Genomic DNA, 23,963 nt, shown 5'->3' with positions numbered 1-23,963 from the left:
ACCTGCGGATAAGGGGGTTTCATGCCATGATGGCATGTTACAAGGCAGCACAGGGATGTCTTCCCCTACCCATTCCCAGGCGTTCTTCTACCCCAACACAATCCCCTGTGAGACCTGCTGATCCCAGAGACTGGCCTGCCCCCACCCCATTTCCCCCTCACACACATCATCACCCACCCCACCCCAGTAAATGAAGTGGGAGCAGCAGGGTAGCAGCTCCCCGCCCTGAAGGATGGGGAGCTGAAGGGGGAGTAGAGAGGAGCATGAACTGGGCCCACAGCCAAGGCTACACACCACGTACTACAGTGTTTTAGTTACCTGGTATCATACACAGGCAGAACAGCAGTGCTCCCACAGTACTGGTACATTGCCCATCACTGCATGTATATGGGCACACTGCTACTGAGGCAGACAACCTTAGGAAAAGTGAAATGTCCCAGCAAGCAGGTGCACAGGGCAATAAAACAGCATGCTTTGCCAGCCCCATCTCCTTTTCCATCTGCCTGATTTATTCTATCTAGCCACTGATTTATTTTACTGGCCATCAAACAACTGGTTGGTTGCCTCAAGCATCAGTTTCTCTTTGCCCTTCTCTTCCCCATTAACTTTTACCTTCCTCCTCCCCACGTTCCCCTCCTCTCTCTTTGTTAACCCATCCTTTCTCCTTTTACATCTTTGCCTGCACAACCGAATTCTGTCAGTCATTTTGCATACCCACGTTTCACATGGCTAGAAGCAGGCAGCTGACAGCACTAACAGCCACGCTCCTGGCGAGCGAAACGATCTGAAGGAAGAAAAGCCCGAAGGAAAGTAAGAACAACCACCCACCCCAAAAGCATTATGTGTTACCACGGCCTTAAAGAAACTTCCAAAATGGCATTAGGAGGTAAGGGTTGGGACCCCTGATGCAGCCAGTTTCCTTGCTCCCAGCCCACACTGAGGGGTAAGCAAAGCGCTGCTGCCCTGCCACAGCCACCTGGTACCCTGAGACCCGCAGCATCGACTGAGGATAATGCACAAACACAATGTGACACAGCCTGGGGCTTGACTTGTTTTCAAAACAAGCTTTGCCTTGCCTGGGCATGGGGGGAGACATCTGGTCACCACTAACACCGCAGGCAGTCTGCCCACACCACCTCCTCTTAGGAATACCTGGGGGGTGCTTCCAATATTCACACGTGATGGTTCATCTATTCACAGAGAGACCATACTGCCCAGGGGGTTTAGCTGTGAATGAGGTGACAAGAAAGCTTTTTAGGGCTTGCAGCCCAGTTTGCACTCTCGACCTCTCTGTGCATGCTGGTGCCTCATCCAATGCCATTCCCTCCTGTGTCAGCACAACACTGCACCAAAGTTTATGCTTTTGCATCCCCTTCACACATATTTTTCATTTTTTCACCTCTCCTCTCTTTCCCCTCCCTTTTGTTTAATGCAATGCAGCCTTTTCCCCTCCTGCACACTGCTGAATGTAGGAAAAAAGACCAACACAACTGCAGGGCAGAGAGGGGACTCGAGCGAGAGGGCGAGCAATGCCGCCATGGGCACAGGTGCCAAGGAGGGCAGGGCAGGTGACTGTACTGAGCGTACACAGTAAATAACCATGGCCTCATCGGGAAAGCATTACAAATCCAAGGTATCCAAGGTACAGCTTGCACTGGACAGATTTAGCGTGGTTGTGATATTCAGCATTGGCATAAACCCTTCTAGCCTGTGGCTGGACCCCCCGCCACTGCAGTGCAGTTGTCCCCTCCCTGTGTTAGCAGTGCCCAAGAGCCAGACCCCCTGCAACATGTAACTCTCCAAAAATGTTGAACAAAAGTAAAAAAACACAGGGAAAACAGCCTGTATGACTGTTGGGACTGTACCACAGCCTAAAAGCCACAGCAGCATGTGGACTCCTGATGAGGCGGGTAGTGTTTCACGTAGAGGGAGCCCACAGAGCGATGGCAGTTCAACTAAACCAAACTAAACCCATATGTTAAACCTTTAAGCTGGGTGGAAAAAAAACATAATAAAAAGAGAGATTATTTACCAGGAGTTTTTAAACAAAAGGCAATGGGGAAGTGCAAAAGTGTACTGTGTTTAGGATGATTCTTTCCCTGGGGACCAGGTCATAAAATCTCTGCAGCCTCTAGCCAGGGACAGGACAAGAGTGGCAAAATGCAAGGGTTAAAAACAAAGAAGTCTGAATAAATTGTTCCATTTTAAAAAGACATGGGAAAATAGCGAACCAGAACAAATGCATATACTTGTACACAAGATGGTGGAAGTCTAAAACACATGATGCAGACTAAGGTGGGGGGGGCTTAAGTGTTTGGTTTTAAATGAGGATGCCAACACAATAGCCACATCAGGAACCTGATGAAATGGAGGTAGTAATGGGGATTGTTAAAAAAAACCCTCTACTTATTACTTGGAAAGAGAAACTGGATCCTATCGGTGGAGAAACAGCACTGCCTTTGCAATGTGATGTCCAAAGGTCATCAAAAAAGCCAAAGAAATCTACTGCCTTTCTACAGAAGAATGATCCCAAAGCATGGGAGCCTGTTGGAAAGGAAATGAGAGAATCACATCAAGTTGATATACTTTGAGGGGTGTGGGATGATTGCTTAAACATATCCATCTGGAAGTACAAGGCAAATAGTAACTGTCAGAGGAGACAACCGAAAGACCAAACTAAGCTGCTGCCGTGGCTACCCTTATATTAAAAGACAAATGCTGCAGATCCATCCCTCACGCCCCACCAGGGCTGCATCCCAGGTAAGCTTCATGGCAGCTGTCTGGGAAGGGACTACCTGATGGGACAGAGGGAACCTAAAGGTTAGCCAAAGAGAAGTATTAAGAATGGGATAAATGTTTTGCTGCTTTATACGACCAGAACATAAGCTAAAGGCAACAGAAGCAAGTGAACTTTGAACTTCTGGATCACTTCCAGAATATTCAATATTATTGCTGTTGTTGTTGTTGTTATTATTATTATTTAGGTTAGATGTACATACAAATACCATGTTATCATTAGGCATTTCAGGACAAACTGTTCACTACTTGTCTTGCTATTCCTGAAGCTGGGAGCCTCAAAGGTGCAACCCAGGTGTGTTGCAGAAACACTGGCAGGTAGGTCAGGAGCAAAGATATAAAACTTCAGTAGTCAGTAACTACAGCACTTCATAAAAAGAGTTTCAAAACAAGTGATGCTAGAGGTTTTCCTCCTTCAAATATCTTTCTATGTCATCAGAGATAAGTCACCTAAATTCTTCCTATTCTTCTAGATGAATCATCTTTCACATGTTGTTTGTTGGAATACAAAGCATAGTAAAATATTCTGTCTTTAAAGGCATCCTTACTTACTCTGCCCAATTTGAAACATAAATTAGTAAAAGTGTAAAAAATCCACAGTGTCCTCCTACAAAAGGAAACAAATACAAACCTCTACACTTTACAGTCATCCTGTGGTTTTCTTGCCAGTTTCAAAGTCAGGTAAAAAGTTCATGGTTCACTGTAACAGACCTCACCAGTGAGCTAGAGAAAAGGCCAGCAACGGATAGTGTTATGACACCAATATTCTCCTTCCTAAGCAGGTAATGAACTGTCTTTTCCTCTAGCAGTGCTTGCCAAGCCTACACAAAAGGAACCCGCCAATTTTTATCTATCTGCAAGGCTGACTTATGAGGTCAAAGTATTATTACAACGATCTTTTTACCTGTCAACTTGCGATATACACAAAGATCTTTGAAAAGGAAAGAAAGGTACTACATTTAAACTCTGGTGTGAAGTTTTGGAGGAAGGTGGTCATTAAATTCAGAGTCTGTCTAAGCTATACAGCCCTTACCATCATTTCTTAGGTAACTTCTCATGTCCATCAGTAACAGATTTTAGATATATCAGCCAGTGTATGAGCAGCAGCCAAGCTAGTGTAGGGCACAACAGGGAAGCACCTTCCTTGCCACCCAGCTCCTGATCCCTCTGTCAGAACAAGGAGGGGAAGAGCAGGCTCCTGACTGCTACAGGGAGACAAATGACCTGCACTCGTTTGTTAGTGGCTTTCCACCCCCTCCTTCCTCACCAGGGCACTAACAAATTAATGAGGTATTTCTCAAGAGCAGAGCTTAAGGAGGGAAGAGCAAGGGAGAGTTAACATTAAATACTTTGATCCCTTCAGCAGCTTAGGTACAGAAGCAGGTGCTCCCTCCTTTGCCGCTCCCCAGAAGATATGCCACAGCACTCCATCACAGAGCTAACAGAACAGGAGAGCCAGAAAAGGCTCAGCTGTCAGCTTCATCAAGGGTAAGTGCATTCGACCATTTTTGCAAAGCCATGTATTCTCTGGCTCCTGGAGCAAGTGGGGATAAACAGATCTTTTCCTCCCCTGAAAGACCAACAACATATTTCTAGTCCTATCTCCGCAAATGAGACAAAAAAGTGAAAAAGCAGGGCATGGGACTGGGAATCCAGCCTTTAAATTCACTGCTCTGAAAATACCCTGCAGCAGTTCTAGCTCCCCACAGGAGAGGCAAACTGACCTGAGTTCTTAACCTGGTCAGTTCACAAGGGAAAATAAATTCCCAGTAAGAACTCTGCAGCAATTCATCTATACTGTGTCAAATGCTAGTTGAGGGATTCTGGACAAATTAGAAAAAAACCCAAACAACCAAAAACAAAACCCCAAAAAACCCCAAACCCACAAAATTTAAAAAAAATATCTGACTTCTTAGATAAACTATAAAATAATTAGCTCCTGTGAAGAAATAAGAAGTATATCTACCTACCTACCTGTCTATCCATGAAAAACCTATCTCCTTGAACACCTGAATATCACTACACCGCACCACAGAAGCACACCAACCTGTCTATGAGGTGCCTTCATAGAAACCAGAAGTTCAAACGTTGTGGAGAGTTGAGCTGAGGGACATCTAGGGCACACCTACAGTGCACCATGGAGCACTGTGGGGCAGCTGTGCAACCAAAACCAACAAGGTCAAATGTGTGTGTCCCTGGTCTGCAGCCAACGAGCTCTCCTGAGAAGCAAGGAAGAGCCCAGCTTTAACCACGACCACGTTACTTCCATGATGCAGGTACCTGAGCAATAGCACACTGTGCTAGGAAGACAGGTCTAGCTGAGACAGAGCTCTGCTGCCTTTACAAAGAACTGGGCGTTGCAGTCCTAATTCAAGTTTGGACCTTCCTTACCTTTGAGCTGGTTTCTGCCAGACTAGGAGCCTAGCACAGGATTACTCTCAGAAGGCTGTACCCAGAAATAGGGCTCTGCGGATGTATCGCACAAAGACCGTGCAGTTGTCTTGCGTATGCCCAAGATGGAAACACCCCTAAGGCAGACGACAGACTACTTTCCTTCAGACAGAACAAGCCTTGAAATGACCTTCCAGCTTCAGGCCAGTGAGGTGAAAGTGAAAGGATATAGAAAAGGATATAGAAAAATTGCCCATGGGACTCACATCATATCCAAGAAGGGCTTTTAGTTCATCATGAACAGAGCCCCTCTGCCTTTCTAGTGCTGAGCACAGGCAGAACAGTCTCACTAGTACAAGCAGGCAGGTTTGGGAAGAAAGCTGACAGAATGAGAGATCTTTGTGCTGGAATCCTGTGATCACCTGAAGAGTGATATTTCTGAAATATCTCAGCCCTTGCCTGGAAACTCAGCAGAAGGCAGTACGGTCATTAGAGTCCTGAAAGCTATTTATTTCTATAAGCTGAAGGGAATGCTTCAAAGAAAATGACCTTCTGTGGAGGAAAAGGAGTTCAGAAACGCAGAATGGCACAAAGAAGGCTTTAATTGCCTTTGAGATTACTTAATACCAAATGAGGAAAAAGATGGTTTAAATGGAGGGAAGGCAGTTTCCAAAATAAGAAGTCTCACATTAATTGGCAAGATGCTCCCGATGTACCGCTTGTATCTTTCTATTTCTTGAATGACTAGAAAAGCTTCTAAGGGCTTTACCCTCGACTCAGGCAAGTGTGTCTGCGTGGGGCAAGGGGAGAGGTGGAGTTTTCACTGCCTTGGTTTCCTCTTCTCTCCCAGGGGAATTCAGAGGCAGTCTCCGTGGATCTTTTCATAACATGTTGCCAACTTTTTCTGTTTATGCTCAAAAGACAGAAGTCAAGACAGCAGGAACTACTGTCATCACAGTGATGCAGCACTAGAAAAGTGCAACTTTTGTAAGCCAAGTTGCGAGGCAAATGCTTCCAGGCCAGGCTGAGAAGTGTCCTCCCCTTGCTCAGCAGCCCAAGGATAAGGCTTCAGCCTGACAAGATCACCTCAGGTCATCTTCCACATCATTCCCTGGGTACCTGTAATGTGTTTTATCTACTACTGGTAGTTATCCTACACTTGAGAAGTCAGAACATCACATCATCCCACAGTTGACATAAGTTCTAGATACCTTACATGACGCAAGGACTGCTTAGCCTCTGTCCATCTAGGGGGTCGGAAAAGGGTTTAAATTCAGAACTGTGGTAGGGGGAGAACTGAATGAAATGTTATCTTCTAAACTGGAAGCTCCTGGGACAACAACAACAAAAAGAAAAGATCCACAAAGCGAAGATTTTCCCACATCTGACAGGGAACTTCTCAGTAGGAAGTTTCTCCCACTTTTATTCATGTGAAAAAGGAGTTTCCTGCCTCCCAGATATGTGGTTTCTTAGTGTCAAGAGGAGACAGATACCGGTATATACTGCAGAGCCCTCTGAAAGGCCTGAACTACCAAATCACGATCACACAGCCACATCTAGCATCTCCTGGCCTTTGCCTGCTGGCACCTTGACAAACATCCAACATAATACAGCACACAAAGCAAGCTGTAATTTCAGTGGTTGTGGCCAAGCCTTAACCACCTTAGCAGAATTAAAGATGTACCTCCACAGACTGTGTTTAAGCTCACAGCTTTCTTCATCCACGCTTTTTCCCTGCCCTCTTAGAGATATGCCTACTGCTACAGAAGAAAACCAAGCAAGAGCGTAGAGGATGCTGCCAGCCCAGTGTTCAGAAGAGATGGCCCCAGTACAGGAGCTCTGCAAGGCAGACACTTTCTGACACATCCCCCTACCCTCTTCAGCTTTTTGCCCATCATGGTACCTAAGCATTTTAGTGCCGGAGGAAAGATAAGAGGGGGAAAAACTGGTCTGAAATGTCTGCAACTAATTCTGTTCTTCCTCCTTCAGTTTTGCATTACTTGCTACATTTTAAGGCCATTCTGTGGAAAAGCATACATGGAAGCAAGATTACATAATGGAACTGGCTGCTCTTTTCTGCATACTTTCTCACACAGTACTTTTGATTACAGGATAAGCTAAAAAAAAGGAGAGAAAACCAGCAAGCACAGCAATTTTATCCAAGAAGAGGTATAATTTCAATATTATTGATATAGCCCAACATGAACCACATACGTTCATTTTCAAATATGCCAAGTCTCGGAATAAAGACTACCAAAAATTAGATTTCCACAATTCCAGTGCCAGCTGTGCTCCCTGCTGGGAAACATTCATGATGCAATCCAAAACACGTATGAGGATAACACTGGCTCCTACCCCTATGATCCCCTTCCTGTCCTAGCTAGCATGGGCCATCTGTTACTGTTTAGCAGGCAGCCCCACTAGATACTAGATTGGTACTACTTACACGAAAAGGATGAAATAAACTGCCAGCAAAAATGGCATTAAGAAGTCTTTCCTAAGCAACTTGTAATTTACCATTTGAGAAGTGTAATTTAAACTGCGCCACATAAGGTGATAAAAGATACCAAAGCACAAACTAAGCCACAGGCCAGTCTCTGTCTCCACATGATACCACTTACGGAGAAGCACGAAACAGAAATCATGCTGTAGATTACCTGAAAATTCTCTTTTCTAGGTAGTGAGGTCCAAGAATGCCAGAGAAATTAACAACCTTTTGCTGAGTCCCCTTCCACTCTTGTTCACCAGATCATACAAGAGGGTAAGAACAAAACAGTGACTGCTCTAAACAATTCTGCTCTACTCTCAGCTTGATCAGCTGAGCAATAGCCATTACAGGAGACAAAAGGATAAAACTGCACAAGGACCATCAGAAGAAAACCAGCCTGCCATTCACCCAAACCCACTCAGCTTCAAGATGCACTCTAGGATAAACGGTCACTTCTTTCCATGATTTGTCCCTGCCTACACCCACCAAACAACAAAATATACCTTGATCTATGGCTACTGAAAAATCTTAATTTAACTCTGACACAAAACCAAGGGCAGGAGCATTAAATTCTTCCAGAAGGGCCTCCCTGGGGTGTGGGAGAAACCTCAGACCTACGGTACAGGTTACAGAACAGGCTTTCAGCATGAACAAACTCCCTTCTTCTTGAAGATACCCCCAAACTAAATGCTTCCTCCAAGCAGTAAGTTACCTGAAGCCCTTATCCTCACAACCTGTTCTAGCCTTAAAGAGCAGCTTGGGAAGCCCACTCTGTCCTTCCCAGCACAGCTGCCACCCCCACATGGACTGTACTTTGTAGCTGCCTGATTAAAATTTAGCAAAGAAAACTGCTGGTAATTCTTTGCAGCTGTCATAGCACCCACTGTATGAGTAAATTAAGAGAGAAATCCTTCTTTAGCTAAGAAGCCAGTCCAATTCCTAGGACCTCTTGAGAATCTCACTCAGAAAATCTGGCAGAATCCACAGATCACACATTCTGCATACTGGTTTTTAACCAGAGCTCCATGTTAGCAAAACCTTGCTCTATATCTTCATGTCTGCAGCAGGGTAAAAGCAAGCAAACTAGCTTTTTCTGGACGTCAACATTTAAACTTGATGCTGCTTGCCACGCTTGGTGCATAGCATGGAGATAACAGATCAGTGACACATGAGGCGGATGGGGACATTCTGAAGCAGGCACACTGAGTTTCCTTCCTTTGGGGTAGGCGCATCACCGTGCTTGCTCCCCAGCCAAATGATCTTTCCAAATAAGAGGTGGATATCCACCTACAGAAATGGGCACTTACTTCCTTGAAGGAAAACTATCCCCTCTATGCCCTGCATGAGGGCGGAATTTTTTTCCCCCCACAAAATGGCTTGCCTGATCTATGAAGTCAGGAAAGTTGCCTGGATCATCGCCAGCTATGGAAGCCCACTCACCTGAGGCCCTGCTGCCATGCACTGGCAGCTCTGCTCCCTGTTCCAAGATACTGGGCAACCTGGAATGCTTTTTCCAGTGCACTGTGTATGCAACTTCGGAATAAAGAAGCATGACGGTCTAGCAGTCTCATAGTTCAGATACAGCCAGCTGCTCCATCCAATAATCTCTTTCCACAAGCACTATTCGTTAGACTTCTCAGAAATATTCCCATACTCTACGAGCTACCTTAACAAGTTGGTAAAATGCAATTTTTATTTCAGCTTGTTATTCCTGCAATTGAAATAAGATGTCAAAGCGAGTGCTACAATGTAATAATTATTACAGTCAGGGACATAAAATAACTGAATCACAGCTGTGCCAAATTTGGCTGAACTGTTCCTTAGACATATTGCTTGACTTGCATCAGTGTCTCCACCTGTAAGATAGGCATGCCAACCATTATTTTTTAAGGACTACCACTGGTAAACAAACCCAAAGATTTAGTTTTCCCATAAGTAATTACGCTTCTTAAGAACAGCAGTATTTGAAGAACAGAGAAAACATAATAAACAACTGTCAATGTTGTAACCCCCCCACCTTATCAACAAACAGGGAACAGCCAGGCTCCATTTTTTTCTGAATTTAATCCAAAAAACGTGCACTCTGCCATGCCCTCTGATGCAGGCCATAATACTCAGCATTTATTCATCCACCAGCTGACTCACGTGTGACCTCGCAGTACTCAGTCTCATCAACACATCTACAGATAGATTTGAGTCTTTTGCTCCCACATTCTTTAGTTTAGGCTTTGTTTTTATTGAAGCTGCAAAATTTTAAATGCAATTCTACATCTTTTGGGGTCCATGTAAGCTTCAGTGGAACCATCATACTGGAGGAGCACACATCTTGTGAAATGATGTTGTGCTGCAAAATCAAAGGGCATCCGAAGCAAGTCTATAGTGACAGAAGGCAGAACTTAACAAGTCTTCTGTCTTGACAGAGGAAGGGAAAAATGGTTTATCCTGCTGAGATACCCTGCACAAGAATGAGCGGTAAACCCTCCCAAACCCAACTCTATGGGAATTCTGTGGGATCCAAGCCAGAATAACCTTCTGCTTCAACAAACCTGAATATTAAGCACGAGTGAGTTTCAAAAACAACCAGCTGACTGTGTAAGACAGTCTGGTCCTATATGGTTCCCACCGATTTTAAGCAAAGCAAGATGACTTTGCAAGATATTTTATATATTTCATATGGTCAAAACTCAGTCCACCCACATGTACTCATCAACCTCAGCTGATTTAAATGTCTTTAAATACGATATCCTTTTGCTTACCAGTATTGCACTAACATACAATATAGAGCAAATATGCTTTCAAAAGGCAAATGTTACTGCCACACAGACCCGGGCTTGGGTGCACAACTGACTGGCTGCTGAATGGTACCAGAAGAAAAACTGGTTAACTGTTTCTCACTGATGAGGTGGCTCTTATTTTTATATCATTAATAGCTTGATTGATTGCCTAAGAGCAAAAGCTTAGCATGAAACTCTCCTCGATATCCCTCAGATTTAAAGGTCTGCCATTTTATGCAATTTACATATACGATGGTGGTGGAAAAAATAAGAAGTCTTGGTCTAACACCTGGCATGAAACTGCAAAGCCAAGCCACTTCATGAAATTAAAAGAATAAATCAACAAAGTGGTTGCGGCTTGGTTATATTCTTGATCATTTGAGGCTTGCATGCTCTAGGAAAAAGACCAGCTCTTTGCTTTAATACTGGATATTCTTCAGGGTACAGGGATTAATCCTGCCTGGTCCCCTGGCAATCTGAGGTCAGTGAGGGAGGAGGGAGGGAGCACTTTAAATCTGATACTTCTGTTAAAAAATAGCTATGGAGCAGCATGCTCAGGTTTCCATAAGACAGGGACTGGTTTGGTTTTTTTTGTGTTAAAGAGCACCTGTTTATCTCTGTATTACATGCATACCATGCCAGCTCACAGAAACTGAGGCAACTTTTCCATATCATTTTGAACAATTTCACTACCTTAAAATTATCTCTCCCACAGATGTACCTATTTTAAGTACAACCATCTTTCACGTCAGAAAGCAACTAGCCATTGCTCACAAAACACAAAACTCCTGGAAGTGGGAGGTTTTATTTTTGTTGCTAGTTTCAGTTGAAAATAACGCACCTGCTGGATGAAATACCCGGTTTATTACCATACCGGTTGGCCCAGCAGATCTCCTGCAGCTTCTAATTTCACAGATCAGCGAGCACAGTAGGCAGCCCACCCCCACGCCTGCCCACCCCAGGGCAGACCCTGGCGGTGTTCTCCCCCTGCCAGGCAGCTGCTGGCTCAGCCCCAGCTGCGGCAGGGACCACCTCGGATGGGGCAAGGTCCAACGGTCCTGCCTTGCATGCCTCTCTGGTGAGCGTGCCCACAAACATGGCTGAGGGTGGGTGAGCCCAGCGCTGGGTAGCGGGGCAGAGGGCATTGAGCTGCCCTTTCCACACTGTGAGGATGCTCAGTGAAAGCATCACTTTGAAGTTGGGAGAGCAAAGGGGAAAGCTTTAAAAAGGAGTATTCTTCATATGAAGTATTTGTCTACAAGCTCATGGGCAAAGACAACAGCTAACCCATCCTGCCAGCAAGAGTTTTGCAATAGCACTCTGAAAGCTGCACAAAGATCCTGCACATACCCAGTAAACAGAGCAAGGTCTTGCTGCCTCCTAGAAAGGCTGTATGTGTCCCCAGATTTACTTGCCGTGGCAAACTAAACCCATAATGCACTCATAAATTAGGGGTTTTTTTCTTTTTGAAAGGTGTGACCTTCCATTAGTAAATCCTGATCCAATCCCTCTGCATCGTCCCTTGTTTTATAAGAACACACAGCAAGGAACACACTGGAGCCTAGCTTGTATGTTCCAGGAAATAATACCAAAATACTCAACAGCCAGCTCCCAGACATCTTGAAGTCCTGGTTCTTTCTTTAGTTTTTAAACTGCACTTGACTGGGGGGAAAAAAAAAAAAAAAAAAAAAAAAAGCAACAAACACTCTAAAGTCTGCAGGTGATGTACAGATGGTCCGTAAGTTGTTCTGGGACAAGAGAGATCAATTTAAGCCCTTCAGCAGTTTTTCCTGAAGTATACTGGAAAAAGAAACTCGGTCCCAGATAACAGGCAAACTGATCTTTACATTAGCAAGTAACAGCAAACTGGATCTGCTTCAACTGACTCAAAGATGCAGCTACGTACAAAAACGCGGCTCTAACATAGTAAAAATGCACCTGTAAACCACGAGGAAATTAAAAAAAAAACCCTCTAACCATGCCAAATATCAGCTGCTGGTTATCTACAAGACATTATTTTGCAGGTAAATTAAATCATGCTCTACAGCAATCAGTGTGCACCTGGACCAGTAAGTCTCACATCCAGCACAGGACAGCTGTACCAGTAAAAATGATCCCAGCGATGAGACACAGTCATCAGGGCGAGCATCGAGGTACTGAGAGGGTAACCTATCTGTACTTCTGTTTCCTCTTTGTTTTCAAAGGGAAACAGAAGTGACATGCACTTAATGATGTCGTCCTTCCAAGCCTTAACTACTACGGAAGGGAACTGCATACAGGGGAATAGAGTTTCCACCTTTTCTTCTGTTAATACATAACTGGAAAGTGTCCTCTCTTTTATCTTGATTTTTGCAAGAATAAAAGCCACAATGTTCCTGATGATTTCCGGTGGTTTGATTGTCCTTTGATGCAGTGGTGGTAACAGCAAGTTGTAATGAAAATGCTTTGGCCACGAGACTATTAAGGAACCCAACAGAAACCATGGGATCTACCCCCCTCCCCTTCACCATAGGAAATCTGCAGCAATCCTCCATTTCAAATATGGAACTGATCTGCACGTGCTTCCATAAACTGTATACAATGTCCTTCATGTTTTCTTTGATGAGGTCAGAGTAAAGTACTTGGCCAGCCCCAGGCAAGCTGCACATTGTCATGCACCTTTGCCTTATCTTCTAAAATGGACAAAAATCCCAATCCAGGGATACATCCTTCCCAATCCAGGAGTATATCCTTGCAGACTGCATGGGCCCACAGACCCCAGATTCCCCATCTCTGCTACCAACTTTCAACTCTGGCTGGGCTGCAAGCCCCAGATATGATTTTGAAGCCAACACGCTTCGTAGATCTCCACAAGGGCAAGCCTTGGTTCTGCCTAATTGGACAGATTTCAACACATGCCATGACACAACCCATGATGCTATAAACTGGCCTAATTTTCAAGTCCAGCTACAAAAAATGTTGACGTTACCCGCCATATTCAGTAAGTTTTGTTTCTTTGAAAACTTATTTTTTTTTAGGATTTCCTAAATCATCAACAGTTTCCATCCCTGAGAGGACTACTTCCATCAAAAAACCCCAGGTTTTGATATAGCTCCCATTTATTTTTAGAAACACACAAAATGAGCACTTTTTCATATCCTGTTGCCAAAAATGCTGAAATTTGCTAAACATTTCAAAGTTGTTGACAGGCAAAGGCCAACCTATCAGAAATTCCAGCCAAATGATAAATGTTTTTAAAATGTAGCAAAGGATTAAATCAGCATGGCCTAGCTGAAACTTCAGTTGTAGGGAACACACTTAGGTCCTTGCAATAAGAATGATTTCTCGTATGCTAGAGATGAGTTGTAAACATACTTTGCTGGTGGCGTTCAGAGCAATTTTCTGTTTCCAGGTATTATATTCTCTGAAGCAGTATCTGTAAACTGGTCAGAACAAGATAGTTAAGAACTTGTGAGCTTCACTGATGACTTCAATCCTGCAGCATCAGCAGATCTGAGCTGCTCATTTCTGTTCAAAGGCAGTAAGGCACTGAGTGGGTTATAAGGCTCATACAGCAGGCGATTCCTTCACTTCCCAGTTTTAGGGAAATGTAAGTGCTCCTCTTCCTATGGTGTTTACAGGGTTTCACCCTCTCCTCTCCTCCTTCTGTGCTACACCATAGAAGCACGCCAACCTTTTCCTTAGGTCTGCTCCCAAGAGCCACAGACTGCTGCAGATTAAGTCCATCACCTCATTATTCACATCACCACATACTCCTAGCAAATAAACTCTTAAATAAACCTGCCTGAATATTTAAAAAAGAACATTTCAACTTGATCCATCCAAATCCACATGCAGCCCAAACCAAACCCAACCTTTTCTCAAAGCTCACAGCAAATAACTTGCAGAACTAAATGATGACAAGACACAATTTCAGCCTTCTGCCCAGCCTGGGCTGCTCTGCAGGGTCCTCCTGCCTTGTGGTACATCCAGCCCGGCCTCCGGGAGGGGGTCACCGCAGGCAGTGCAGTCATCAGCCACCACCTCAACTTGGCATGGCAATTCAGGGAGATGGGGAAAGCATGAAACGGAGAGGGAAGGTGGTTGCTTGCTTCTTTTAAGGATTTTAGTGCTGTCCCCAGAACCATATAGATGAAAAAATAACATCTGGAAAACATCTTGCAAAACACTACATGGAAATTACAGCAAAATTAATATTAACAGCATCAAATCCATTCTTTTACTACAGCTTCTAAAAATCCTGTGGCCTGCTCCCAGAGCTCCAAGAACCAGCTCAGCTGTGAAATAACGATAATCCAGTAAGACTCAAGCGTGCCATGCTTCAGAGCCCCTTTAGTACAAGAGAAATTTAAATGCTTCCCTCTCATAACCCAGAACTGTTATAAAGATAGAACATATAAGTGATCTGCCCACCACAGTGAAAGAGAGCTAAGATGGAAAGAGGTCTGCTCTACTGATGTGAAGGATCTATTCGCCAAGAGATGATTAAATGCTAATTAATAGTGATCAGCCCAAAGAAAAAATTTATGCAATTAAAATCGGCCTTACAGTAACTGTCATCTGCTCCCTGTAGCCACCTCTAGAGTCCTGTATTTTATTCTAAAGATTCAGTCACCTAGGTTTGCAAGACACTGAGGTCAACAGGATTTTCACTCACCGATTTGGTGGATGCAGAACAGACTCAGTACTACAGTTAAGCTAGCATCTCTGTAACAAGAATCATTTGACTTAAAAGGCACGTGGAAGATTGAAGGAGATGTTTCTGCAAGCTCACATGCACAAAGAGCTTTTCTAGATATTCATCTGTTAACTCATTGGCACATAAATTTGTAAGACAGTTGCAACAACCAAAGAAACGATGATAAAAATCCAGAGATGGAGACAACTAATGGTACCAGGTAACCTAATTTACCTCCCTGACAGCACAGGGAATTGATAAATAGTCACATAATCAGAGATAAAATCAGATTCTTGGAACCATTTTAAATTCCCTTGGTTTACCTATAATAATTGCCTCTGTTTCCTTGATGAGCAAGGCTGGTATGAACCAGCACCCAAGAAAAAGGACTCTACTGCCTCGTTGATGGAAAAGTGCTAACAAGGTCTCCCCAGCACCCTTCCCTAGATTCTGCATTTACACTGCTTAGGCCACACAACAGGTTGCTTAGAGCAGGAGTGAATGCTGAACAGCCAAAGTGTTTACTACACATCCAGCAGTACTCCAGCACACCTCTATCCCATCACCTGTGCAAAAACAAGGACTTCTGCCACTTGCTTGTTCACGAATGCATCCTATGTCTTCCCAAACGTAATTGAAACACTTCAAGTCACCCACTGTCCCTCTTCCCCAGTCCAAATTGAACAGTTAATGTGAAAAAGTTGCCATCCCCAAACTAGAGAACTGTCCAGATACAAACTTCAAAGTGAAGGTGTAGCAGGTATCTCGTCAAGACAAGCACAGTTATACTAACAGCAAGAAAAGAAGAAGCATTTAACCAGCAGCAAAGTCAATTACACCCTTAAATGAGGTGTACAATGCTGATTTTTACCATACATGCACAATTTTCAGAACATGAATGGGAATCGGCAATGCAAAAACTACATCGACTCGCCAACTCCTCTGCTCCAAAATACATGAGCTGACTACACTCATAAAAACAGTTCCCCGCCAAGGAGGAGAACACCATGAGCTCCCTGCCATGTCTGAAGGGACAACTAATGCCACAGGGCAGCTCCCCCAATGCTGTCCCACCCAGGGGTGGCCCCAGGGGACAGGCAGTAACTGCCCTGGCAGCTCCTCCCAGCACACCTGTGAGAACAGCCCCAGCACTTGCTTCTGCGCGCAAGTGGAAGTCATGGCTTTATCTTCTCTGTTTACTCACGCTTAGCAGAGTTGCCATGCTGGCATGGGTCTCCTCCACTACGACTGTCATTAAGGGGGTTTTAAACTGAGCTATGATAAAAAAAAAAAAAAAAAATCCCACCAAAAAACCTGCAAAACTAAGCCAAATCGGTTGAGTACCCCAACAGGGAACTCAGAAAGCTGACTCTGGAGCTGTTTGTAAACACCATCCAGCTTGCTTTTTTTTTTTTTTAAATCCAGTTATTTGTTTAGCCAACAGAATTCACCTTGGGCTATGCTCACAAGAAAACACCATTATATTTAATCTTTCATGTATGTCATTATGAAAACAGAATAGAAAGCAACTGACTTGAGGCAACTGCACGAGGTTTGTGCCTAAACAATGGAGCACTTTAGATCCAACATGATGGAGATTCTGTGCATTTTTGAGAGTGCAATTTTTCTGGATTTCAGGTAACTGTACAAATAATAGAAATTATTTCTAAAAGTATAGCAACAGTGACTTTGCATCAATGGAACCATCAAAAGACTGAGCGATGTGAGAAACAAACCATGTGGGAAAGCTAAAACATTTCCCAAAATTCTTCCTTTAAAACTGTCTCCTAACAGATACTAAAAAAAAATAAAAGAAAAATCATAGGCATAGTAAGAGGTATGAAAAAGACCAGACACATGCAGAAACCAATGCAGAAGCACTGGAAAGAAGTTCTGGGGATAAAAACAGCAATTTCAGCAACCCAGCTGGACATTCATAGCGAAAATGACTAATGCCACCAGTAACTCAAAGAGACACGCAAATTTAATCCCATATTATAATGCACGGCTCAAACGGCTGCATTTGAAGATGGGTCAGCAGTTCAGCCATAAATTTGTGTTACAGAGCAGGCCATCATGCTTGCTCTTTGTCTTGGGCATTTCCCAGAAAACGGCTTTGTGAGCTCCTGAAAAGGTGGGTGGACGCCCCCGGCACCATACTGCTGCAGCATGAGGACCGGGAGCTGCCCACCCCAACACTGCAAGCCAGCCCAGCCCACCACCAGCAACCTCCTTTCTGGGGAAACCTAAGAGAAGAGGGAGATGGGGGAGCTGTTTCTCTCCAAAGCAGACACCAGCCCTCCCCACACACCCCGTGCCAGAGGGGGCCTGAGCCTGTTGTCCTTCACAGGGCCATCTTCTGACCACCTGACTGCTCCATGCCGGCAACGTCACATTCCCGTGGCCACCAAAGGAACTGGCTGGAAGAAGATTAATGATAGGGCAGCATACAATTTCAAGCTATTTAAAAATCACAGCACGGGCTGTGGCCTCGCAGCCAAGCGACACTTACCTGGTTCCACCACGCTCCAGTCCACGGCTTTCCTGCCATCAGCTAACCTCCAAGGGGTCATACCAGGATGCACAGGTCCATTCTCCAAGCAATAAAATCTCAGAAAACTAAACTACTACTTTTAGTAGTAAATAGGTACCTTAGTTCTAATTTTATCACATAGCAAAAGACAATCCAAGTTCTAAGAACCTAATTTAGTATCCAAAACATCAACCTTGGTTGAAGATGCTCTTCAGATCAGTGACCCGTCTTGGAAAAATACCTGAATGGAAACTGTACCTATATGCTTTTATTATATTAATTAACAGCAAGAAACCCCCACACCAGCAGGACAACACACACAAAGCACTCATCTGAATGCCAAGTGCCTCACAGGGCCTAAAATCAGAAGCTAATCACTTTGCTATGGTGTCTGTTTGGGGCAACAACAAGCTTTGCATGGAAGATGAAACATTTCTGGCCACCCTATAACTTTAAGGATCAGTGCATGCACCCTTTAAAGTTCCCTCCCAAAACACATTGAGTCAGGCTGTTAATGTGATGAAAAAATACATTTCAAAGCCTACAATGAAATATTAAATATATGTACATTTTAAGAAGAACTAGATAAATATAATGTGCTGGGGGTGTTTAAAGGTTTCCCTCCCCTACAAAATATTCACTTTGAATTCTAATGCAAAATTCACCCTCCCTTAAAAACAAGACAGGTTACAGCTTGGATTTCTATGCAAGCAAATTATTATACCCAAAAGAAAAAATACAAATAGCTAACAGCCAAGCAGTGCTTTTATTGCCTTTTTTTTAATCTACTACTTCCAAACCAGACCAGATGCATTCACTACAGAATTCTGATTAGGAAAAAAATGGCTGTTGAATTTTTATTACTATGTCCCTCAAGGACCAAAAGTGGTAACCCTAGGCATTTAATGTGTACTATGAATAACAATACATATGAGCACATAAAAAGCTTGTTATCTCTGTTTATGGATTTTTTTTACCATGTTGATACATTTACAGAAAGAAGTTGGGAAGTACGGTGAGGGGGAGGAGAGGAAGCTATTAAAATAACAAATACCATTAAATAAAACCTATTCAGGAAGAAACAAGCTATGCAGTACGAAATTTGAATGAACCATGTCTCTTCATTACTGCCCTGCAGCTCCCATGTAGTCAGTGGAGCCTCATTTAAAGCTTATACTAAACGCATTCATCTGCATACATCTCACTCATTGATACAAATGCAATTCATATTTAACCCTGACAAACAACCACTCACGGTAGGAACATTCTGCATACACAGATCATCTTCTTTTACAAACAATGTAAACACAGAGAAGTCCTTCTGGATGTTTCAGAACAGCTCACTGGATTCAAAGAAGCATGTTCTCCCCCATCCCCTCACACCACAACCCATAACCGCCTGGCCAGATATCCGAAGGGTTTCCACCACAGGACCACTTTCCTCCCTATGTTATATGGCAACTCCATCCCCGCAGCTAGAAAAAAACTGTACAAACTGCAGCTAAGCAACGCAGGGCTTTCTCCTTCAGAAATCTGCTTACAACCTCTCAAAAAAACATGCGGGGAAGCCATCAGAATAAAATTCTACAAACCAGCCATTTGTGGCACTGGCATGGTCTCCTTCTGGTATTTAGATAAGTCCAAGAAATATTTTTTTTAAATAGTTCCTCCTATTGAATCCTTCCCATATTTTCAGCTCTGAGAATTCACAGGGACCAAATTTGAGTTACGCTGACTCTGGAGCCAGCAGCTTGTGAGAGTACAAAGAGCACCCCAGACAATAATGGAGGGGGGCTGAGACAGCTGCACATCCCTCGGCTCTCCAACCTCCCTGCAAAAGGAAAATGAGGCTACAGCCAGAGCACACCAAGTTTCTGCTCTACTCATGGTGCAGCTTGCTCCAATTTATATTTAATGGGTTGATTCAAAACCCAGAAAGGGGCCAAAAATGTGAATTATTTTTTGTTCTTCCGTGCTAAAAGGAAGAACAACTAACAAAGACTTTGGGTCTGGTGTCAACTGCTCTGGACCTTTACCACGCTCTGTGTTGTCTTCTCCCATCGAGATCTGCCTAGGTTTCCCTAGGTAGGTGGCTCAGGAAAGCAGATGCAACAGCAAGAATCATGGAAAAGAAATTCCTTCTCTTTTGCTCATGGTTGGAGGATTCTGTCTCCAACCATTTATTTCTTCCTTCTTTTCCAGGCTCAAGGAAGTGGACAAGCAAACACCCTGACGGCTGGCAACTGTTAAGTAGCTAGAAGAGCCTCATTAGTGGGCCATGCCCTTGGAGAAGACTGGGACACGCAGGAGCCTGACAGACAGTTCAGAGGAAGAGAATTTGCACTAGAGCATCCCACCAGCACAGACGCATTGCTGTAGCCCAAACCAGAGCTCAGCTGTGTTATGCCAGGTCCCAGCTGTCGACCTGGCCTGGCATCACGACAGCCTACAGCGCCAATGCACTTAGCCAGCTGCTTGGCTCAACATACAGTTATCTCTTTTTTTAATGAGATCAGCGTTCGTGAAATGTGCTAGCTCAATGGGCACACCGATTTAAGCCCTCTGTTTATTCAGGCTACAGCAGATAGAGCAGTGACTTTTAAAAAAGATGTAATCTGAAAAGATACCGTGAATTCACCAGAGCTACTGCAGCTGCTCGTTACTCACAGGAGGAAGAGGGGTTTCTTATAGATCCGTTAAGAACCAAGGACTGGAAAGGATGAATCTTGAAATTGTGGTAAGCGTGTAAACTTATCAATCTACTTCCTTGATACTAGCGTGAAGGATCTACTTTGCCAACAAAAAAACAAGATGATTCCGGCTTCCTATCCATTTCAGCCACCACACACATCTGCTGCAGTTACCACCAAAACAGTCAAAAAAGAAGGGGGACGGAGGTGGTGGGGTGTATGTTAAATACTGGGGGGTGGGGGGGTCAGTAACACGGAGGTACTGCTCTAAGTACGGATTAGAAAATGACTTCTGGTTATGCTTTTTTTAAAAAATAAATAAATAAGCCTATGAAGTTAAAGTGGAAACAGTTAAAGTCGTACATTCGCTATGAAGATGTAAACCCTTATTGCCGCGAATATGTGATTCTTTGTTCAGAATACACTTTTAAGCAGAACGATGGAAATTCGAGTTACGCCGTTTCACAGGCACTTCTCACAGCACACAGCTACTAAACCGAGAACACACCATCCCCTGCCCTTGCTAGGAAGCGACAAACCCGCTTCAGCGCACTGTATCAACGATGTGCAGATTACGCTCCCTAAGAGCACACAGCGGGGCCGTTATCGCGGGTTGTCACCCTGTACCGCCGAGATCCCTAACCTGCAGCCTGCCGCCGGGATGGGCTGCTCGTGCCAGCGATCCGCCGAGCACTCGGGCCGGGACGCTGCGAAAAGCGCCGGCCCCCGGGGTCGCCTGAAAAACCCGGCTCGCCGTCAGCCAGCCACCGCCGCTCCATTAATGCATCTGGGTCACAGAAATGGTTTACGGGAGCCCGAGCCGGGTTACGAAACGCGGCGCGGCGGGTGCAGCGGGCGGCGGCGGCCAGCGCCGCTGCGCCCAGGTGAGAGCCGGGCCCGGCACCGGGGGGCGCGGGGGGCGCCGGGGGCGGGACGGGGATGCGGCAGGCAGCGGGGAGACGGGCGGCGAGGTCGCCCCGCAGCCCGCCCCCCCCGCCCCGGTCCCGCCGGCCAGGGAGGCGGCGGGGAGAGGGGCGGCCATGGCAGCAGGCGGGGAGACCCCTGCAACTTTCCCCCGCGGGGGCTCGGGGGGATTTGCTCGTCGCAAGCAAAGGCCAAAAAAAATATTATTTTGTATATAGGTGTGTATGTATATGCGTGCGGATATAAATACACATACGTATGCATGGCCATATGTATTCCGGCACCAAGGGCGCTGCGTCCCCGCACGGCACATCGGTGCCATCCCGGCGGAGCCCCGCAGCCCGCAACAGCGGCCCCGCCGCCCGCCCCGGGCAGGTGGGGGCCGCGGCCGCCGCGGGGGTGCCGGGCCCTGCCCGGGCGTCGGTCGGTGGCCGCGCCGCGCCGCGCCGCACTCACCCAGAAGACGAAGGAGTAGATGATGAGGAGGGTTTTCAGACACGTTATCACGGGTTTGGTCTCCATTCTCCTCGATGCCATAATACTGAGATCCCGGCTGCAGGCTGGGCGCGGGAGGAGGAGGAGGAGGAGGAGGAGGAGGAGGGAGGGAGGGAGGGAGGGAGGGGAGGCGGGCGGGGGGGGGGCGGAGGGAGGTGAGCTCAGCGCTGGGCTCGCCCCGCCGCGCCGCTCGCCTCGGCCCGGCTCGCCGCGCCGCCTGCCGCCGCCCCCCCGCCGCCGCCGGAGAGAGCGCGGCCCGCCCCGCCGCCAGGGGGTGCTGCCCCGCGGGGCGCCGCGGGGGGGAGGGGGGGGCTCTGCGGGGGGGCCCGGCGCGCCGGCGGCCCCCGCTGCTGCGGCCTCTCAGCCCCGGCTGGCGCGCTGCAACGTCGTCGGCCGGGGCTGCCCGCAGGGCACCGGGCTCTGGCCGCAGCGTGGGAGACTGCTGGAGTATCTCCGTGTGTGTGTGTGTGGGGGGAAGCTTGAGTTTTTTTAAGACGAAGTGAAAGACCCCCCTGGCCGCCCCCTTCTCCCGCGAAGGCGCTCAGAGGCTTTGCTTGGGCTGCTCAGGGGCAGGGGAGGTGGGGCTGGAACGTGGAAGCTGGACAGGGAATTCCCGGCGTGGGAGAAAATCTCTTTCAGTCTCATGGTGCCGACACCGATCTGGAGGCCGCGGCGGGCGCAGGCAGCGCAGGTGTAACGGGTTCGGTTACAGCCGGGACACGGGGGCCCGGCTGCCAAGGAGAGCAGGAGCTCTGCAGTGACACGGCCCGAGGGGCCAGGGCTGCTCCGGCTCTGCCCCTGACAGGCCTCTCTGGCAGCTCACTGCCAGGCGTTGAGGCAGCAGGATCTGTGGATGTTCCCTCACAAGGGCAGGTCATGAAGCTGGGACGCTGCTGGAGCTCGGCCCCTAACCTTCGCTCCACCTCTGCCTTGCATCTGAACTCTGCCCTAAGACTAGTCTGGAAATTGAACCCCAGCCTAAACGGATCGGTAGCCTCATGCTGCTGTATGTCTCTGAGACCCTGAGCTGCAGCTGGAACAGACCTGGCCTGTCTCTACCGGGCCAGGATGGGCCTCGAGTGGCCACACACCCTGCAGAGAGAGCAATGCTCCAGCGAGAGCCTGCTTCATATTGCCACTGCAGCTACCAGCCCACCCCAAAATCCAGCAGGGAATGGACAGCAGAGAAGCAACCCTATCAGTCAAAGGAAAGGGATCTGATCCTGCAGAGCCCTAGCAGCAGAGCAGCGGTGTGGGTCTCACTGGCCTCCTCCAGGTGGGATAAGAGGCTTGTGGTGTGCCTGCCTTCAAGAAAAGCATGGCCAGAATGAGTGCACATGTACCCCAGTAGCCTGAACCGCTGCACCAAGACCACGGGCAGGCATGGAGGGAATGCTTTCAGGTTCTCCTTTCAGTAGTTCATGTTTTGGAGGAGGGTATGTGTACATGGGAGTGAACACTGGAGCATAGCATGTTGCCCCTAAATGGTGTGCCTGCACATCCCCCAGAGCAGTGCTCCAAACTGTACCTTTTATTGCATTAGAACTGAAACAAGGTCAATACTAAGCATCGTTAGCCCCTCAAGCTACAAAACCAATGTAGTTTGTGCAGACATACCAAAGTGACAAACCAGACTTCACCATTCAGGCAACAGGGTTTAAAAACAAGAGAGAGAAAAGATGGTCCTGGAGCAAGTGCTTTTGTAATATGCGGACATTTTGCCATTCAGACTGCTGCAAGATTTTGCTGGGTTTGACTTATGACTTTAAGAATTGGCTGTATTAATGGATAGCCTACTGTTTCCCAAAACAATGAAGGCATTTAAAGGATGTTTGGAGGGAGAAAATTCTGCAGGAGATACTGTTTTTTTAAGCATTCACCACTTCTGTGGAAAATTCAGATGACAGGTACATTAATCTTTATTGACTTGGCCATTAAAATGTAAATAAGTGCAGTAACTGCAAAAAATTATATTGATGCTAACAACAGTTATTCACTGTACAAAAACTACAGTAAGATTTTGACAGAAAATAGCTAAGCAAGAGCAGGAGAGACTTCTCTTCCTGCCCCTCACACATGGGCTTAGAAAAAATAAATGCTGCTGTCACAGGCCAGGGGACAGAAACCATTTCTTCCAGTAGCTATGGTTATACTTCTCTTCAGGTGTTTTTAAGAAAGTATGAAATAAAATATA

At 46.0% G+C, this 23,963-nt stretch overlaps 1 protein-coding gene across 1 annotated transcript in view; it reads right to left on the bottom strand.

Moving 5' to 3' along the window:
- The window catches only part of TSPAN7 (tetraspanin 7), a 103,603-nt gene extending 81,721 nt beyond the window's left edge, over nucleotides 1-21,882 (bottom strand). Inside the window, exon 1 of the mRNA XM_055802960.1 lies at nucleotides 21,731-21,882. Within this exon, the coding sequence (XP_055658935.1) occupies nucleotides 21,731-21,811 (81 nt within the window). The 5' untranslated portion in view covers nucleotides 21,812-21,882. The remainder of the gene's footprint in view (nucleotides 1-21,730) is intronic.
- Between the last annotated feature and the right edge of the window lie 2,081 nt (nucleotides 21,883-23,963).

Source organism: Falco peregrinus, chromosome 4 (genome assembly GCF_023634155.1).
Source record: "Falco peregrinus isolate bFalPer1 chromosome 4, bFalPer1.pri, whole genome shotgun sequence".
In the NCBI taxonomy this organism is placed as follows: Eukaryota; Metazoa; Chordata; class Aves; order Falconiformes; family Falconidae; genus Falco; species Falco peregrinus.
This window is presented reverse-complemented; position numbering and strand designations above follow the sequence as displayed.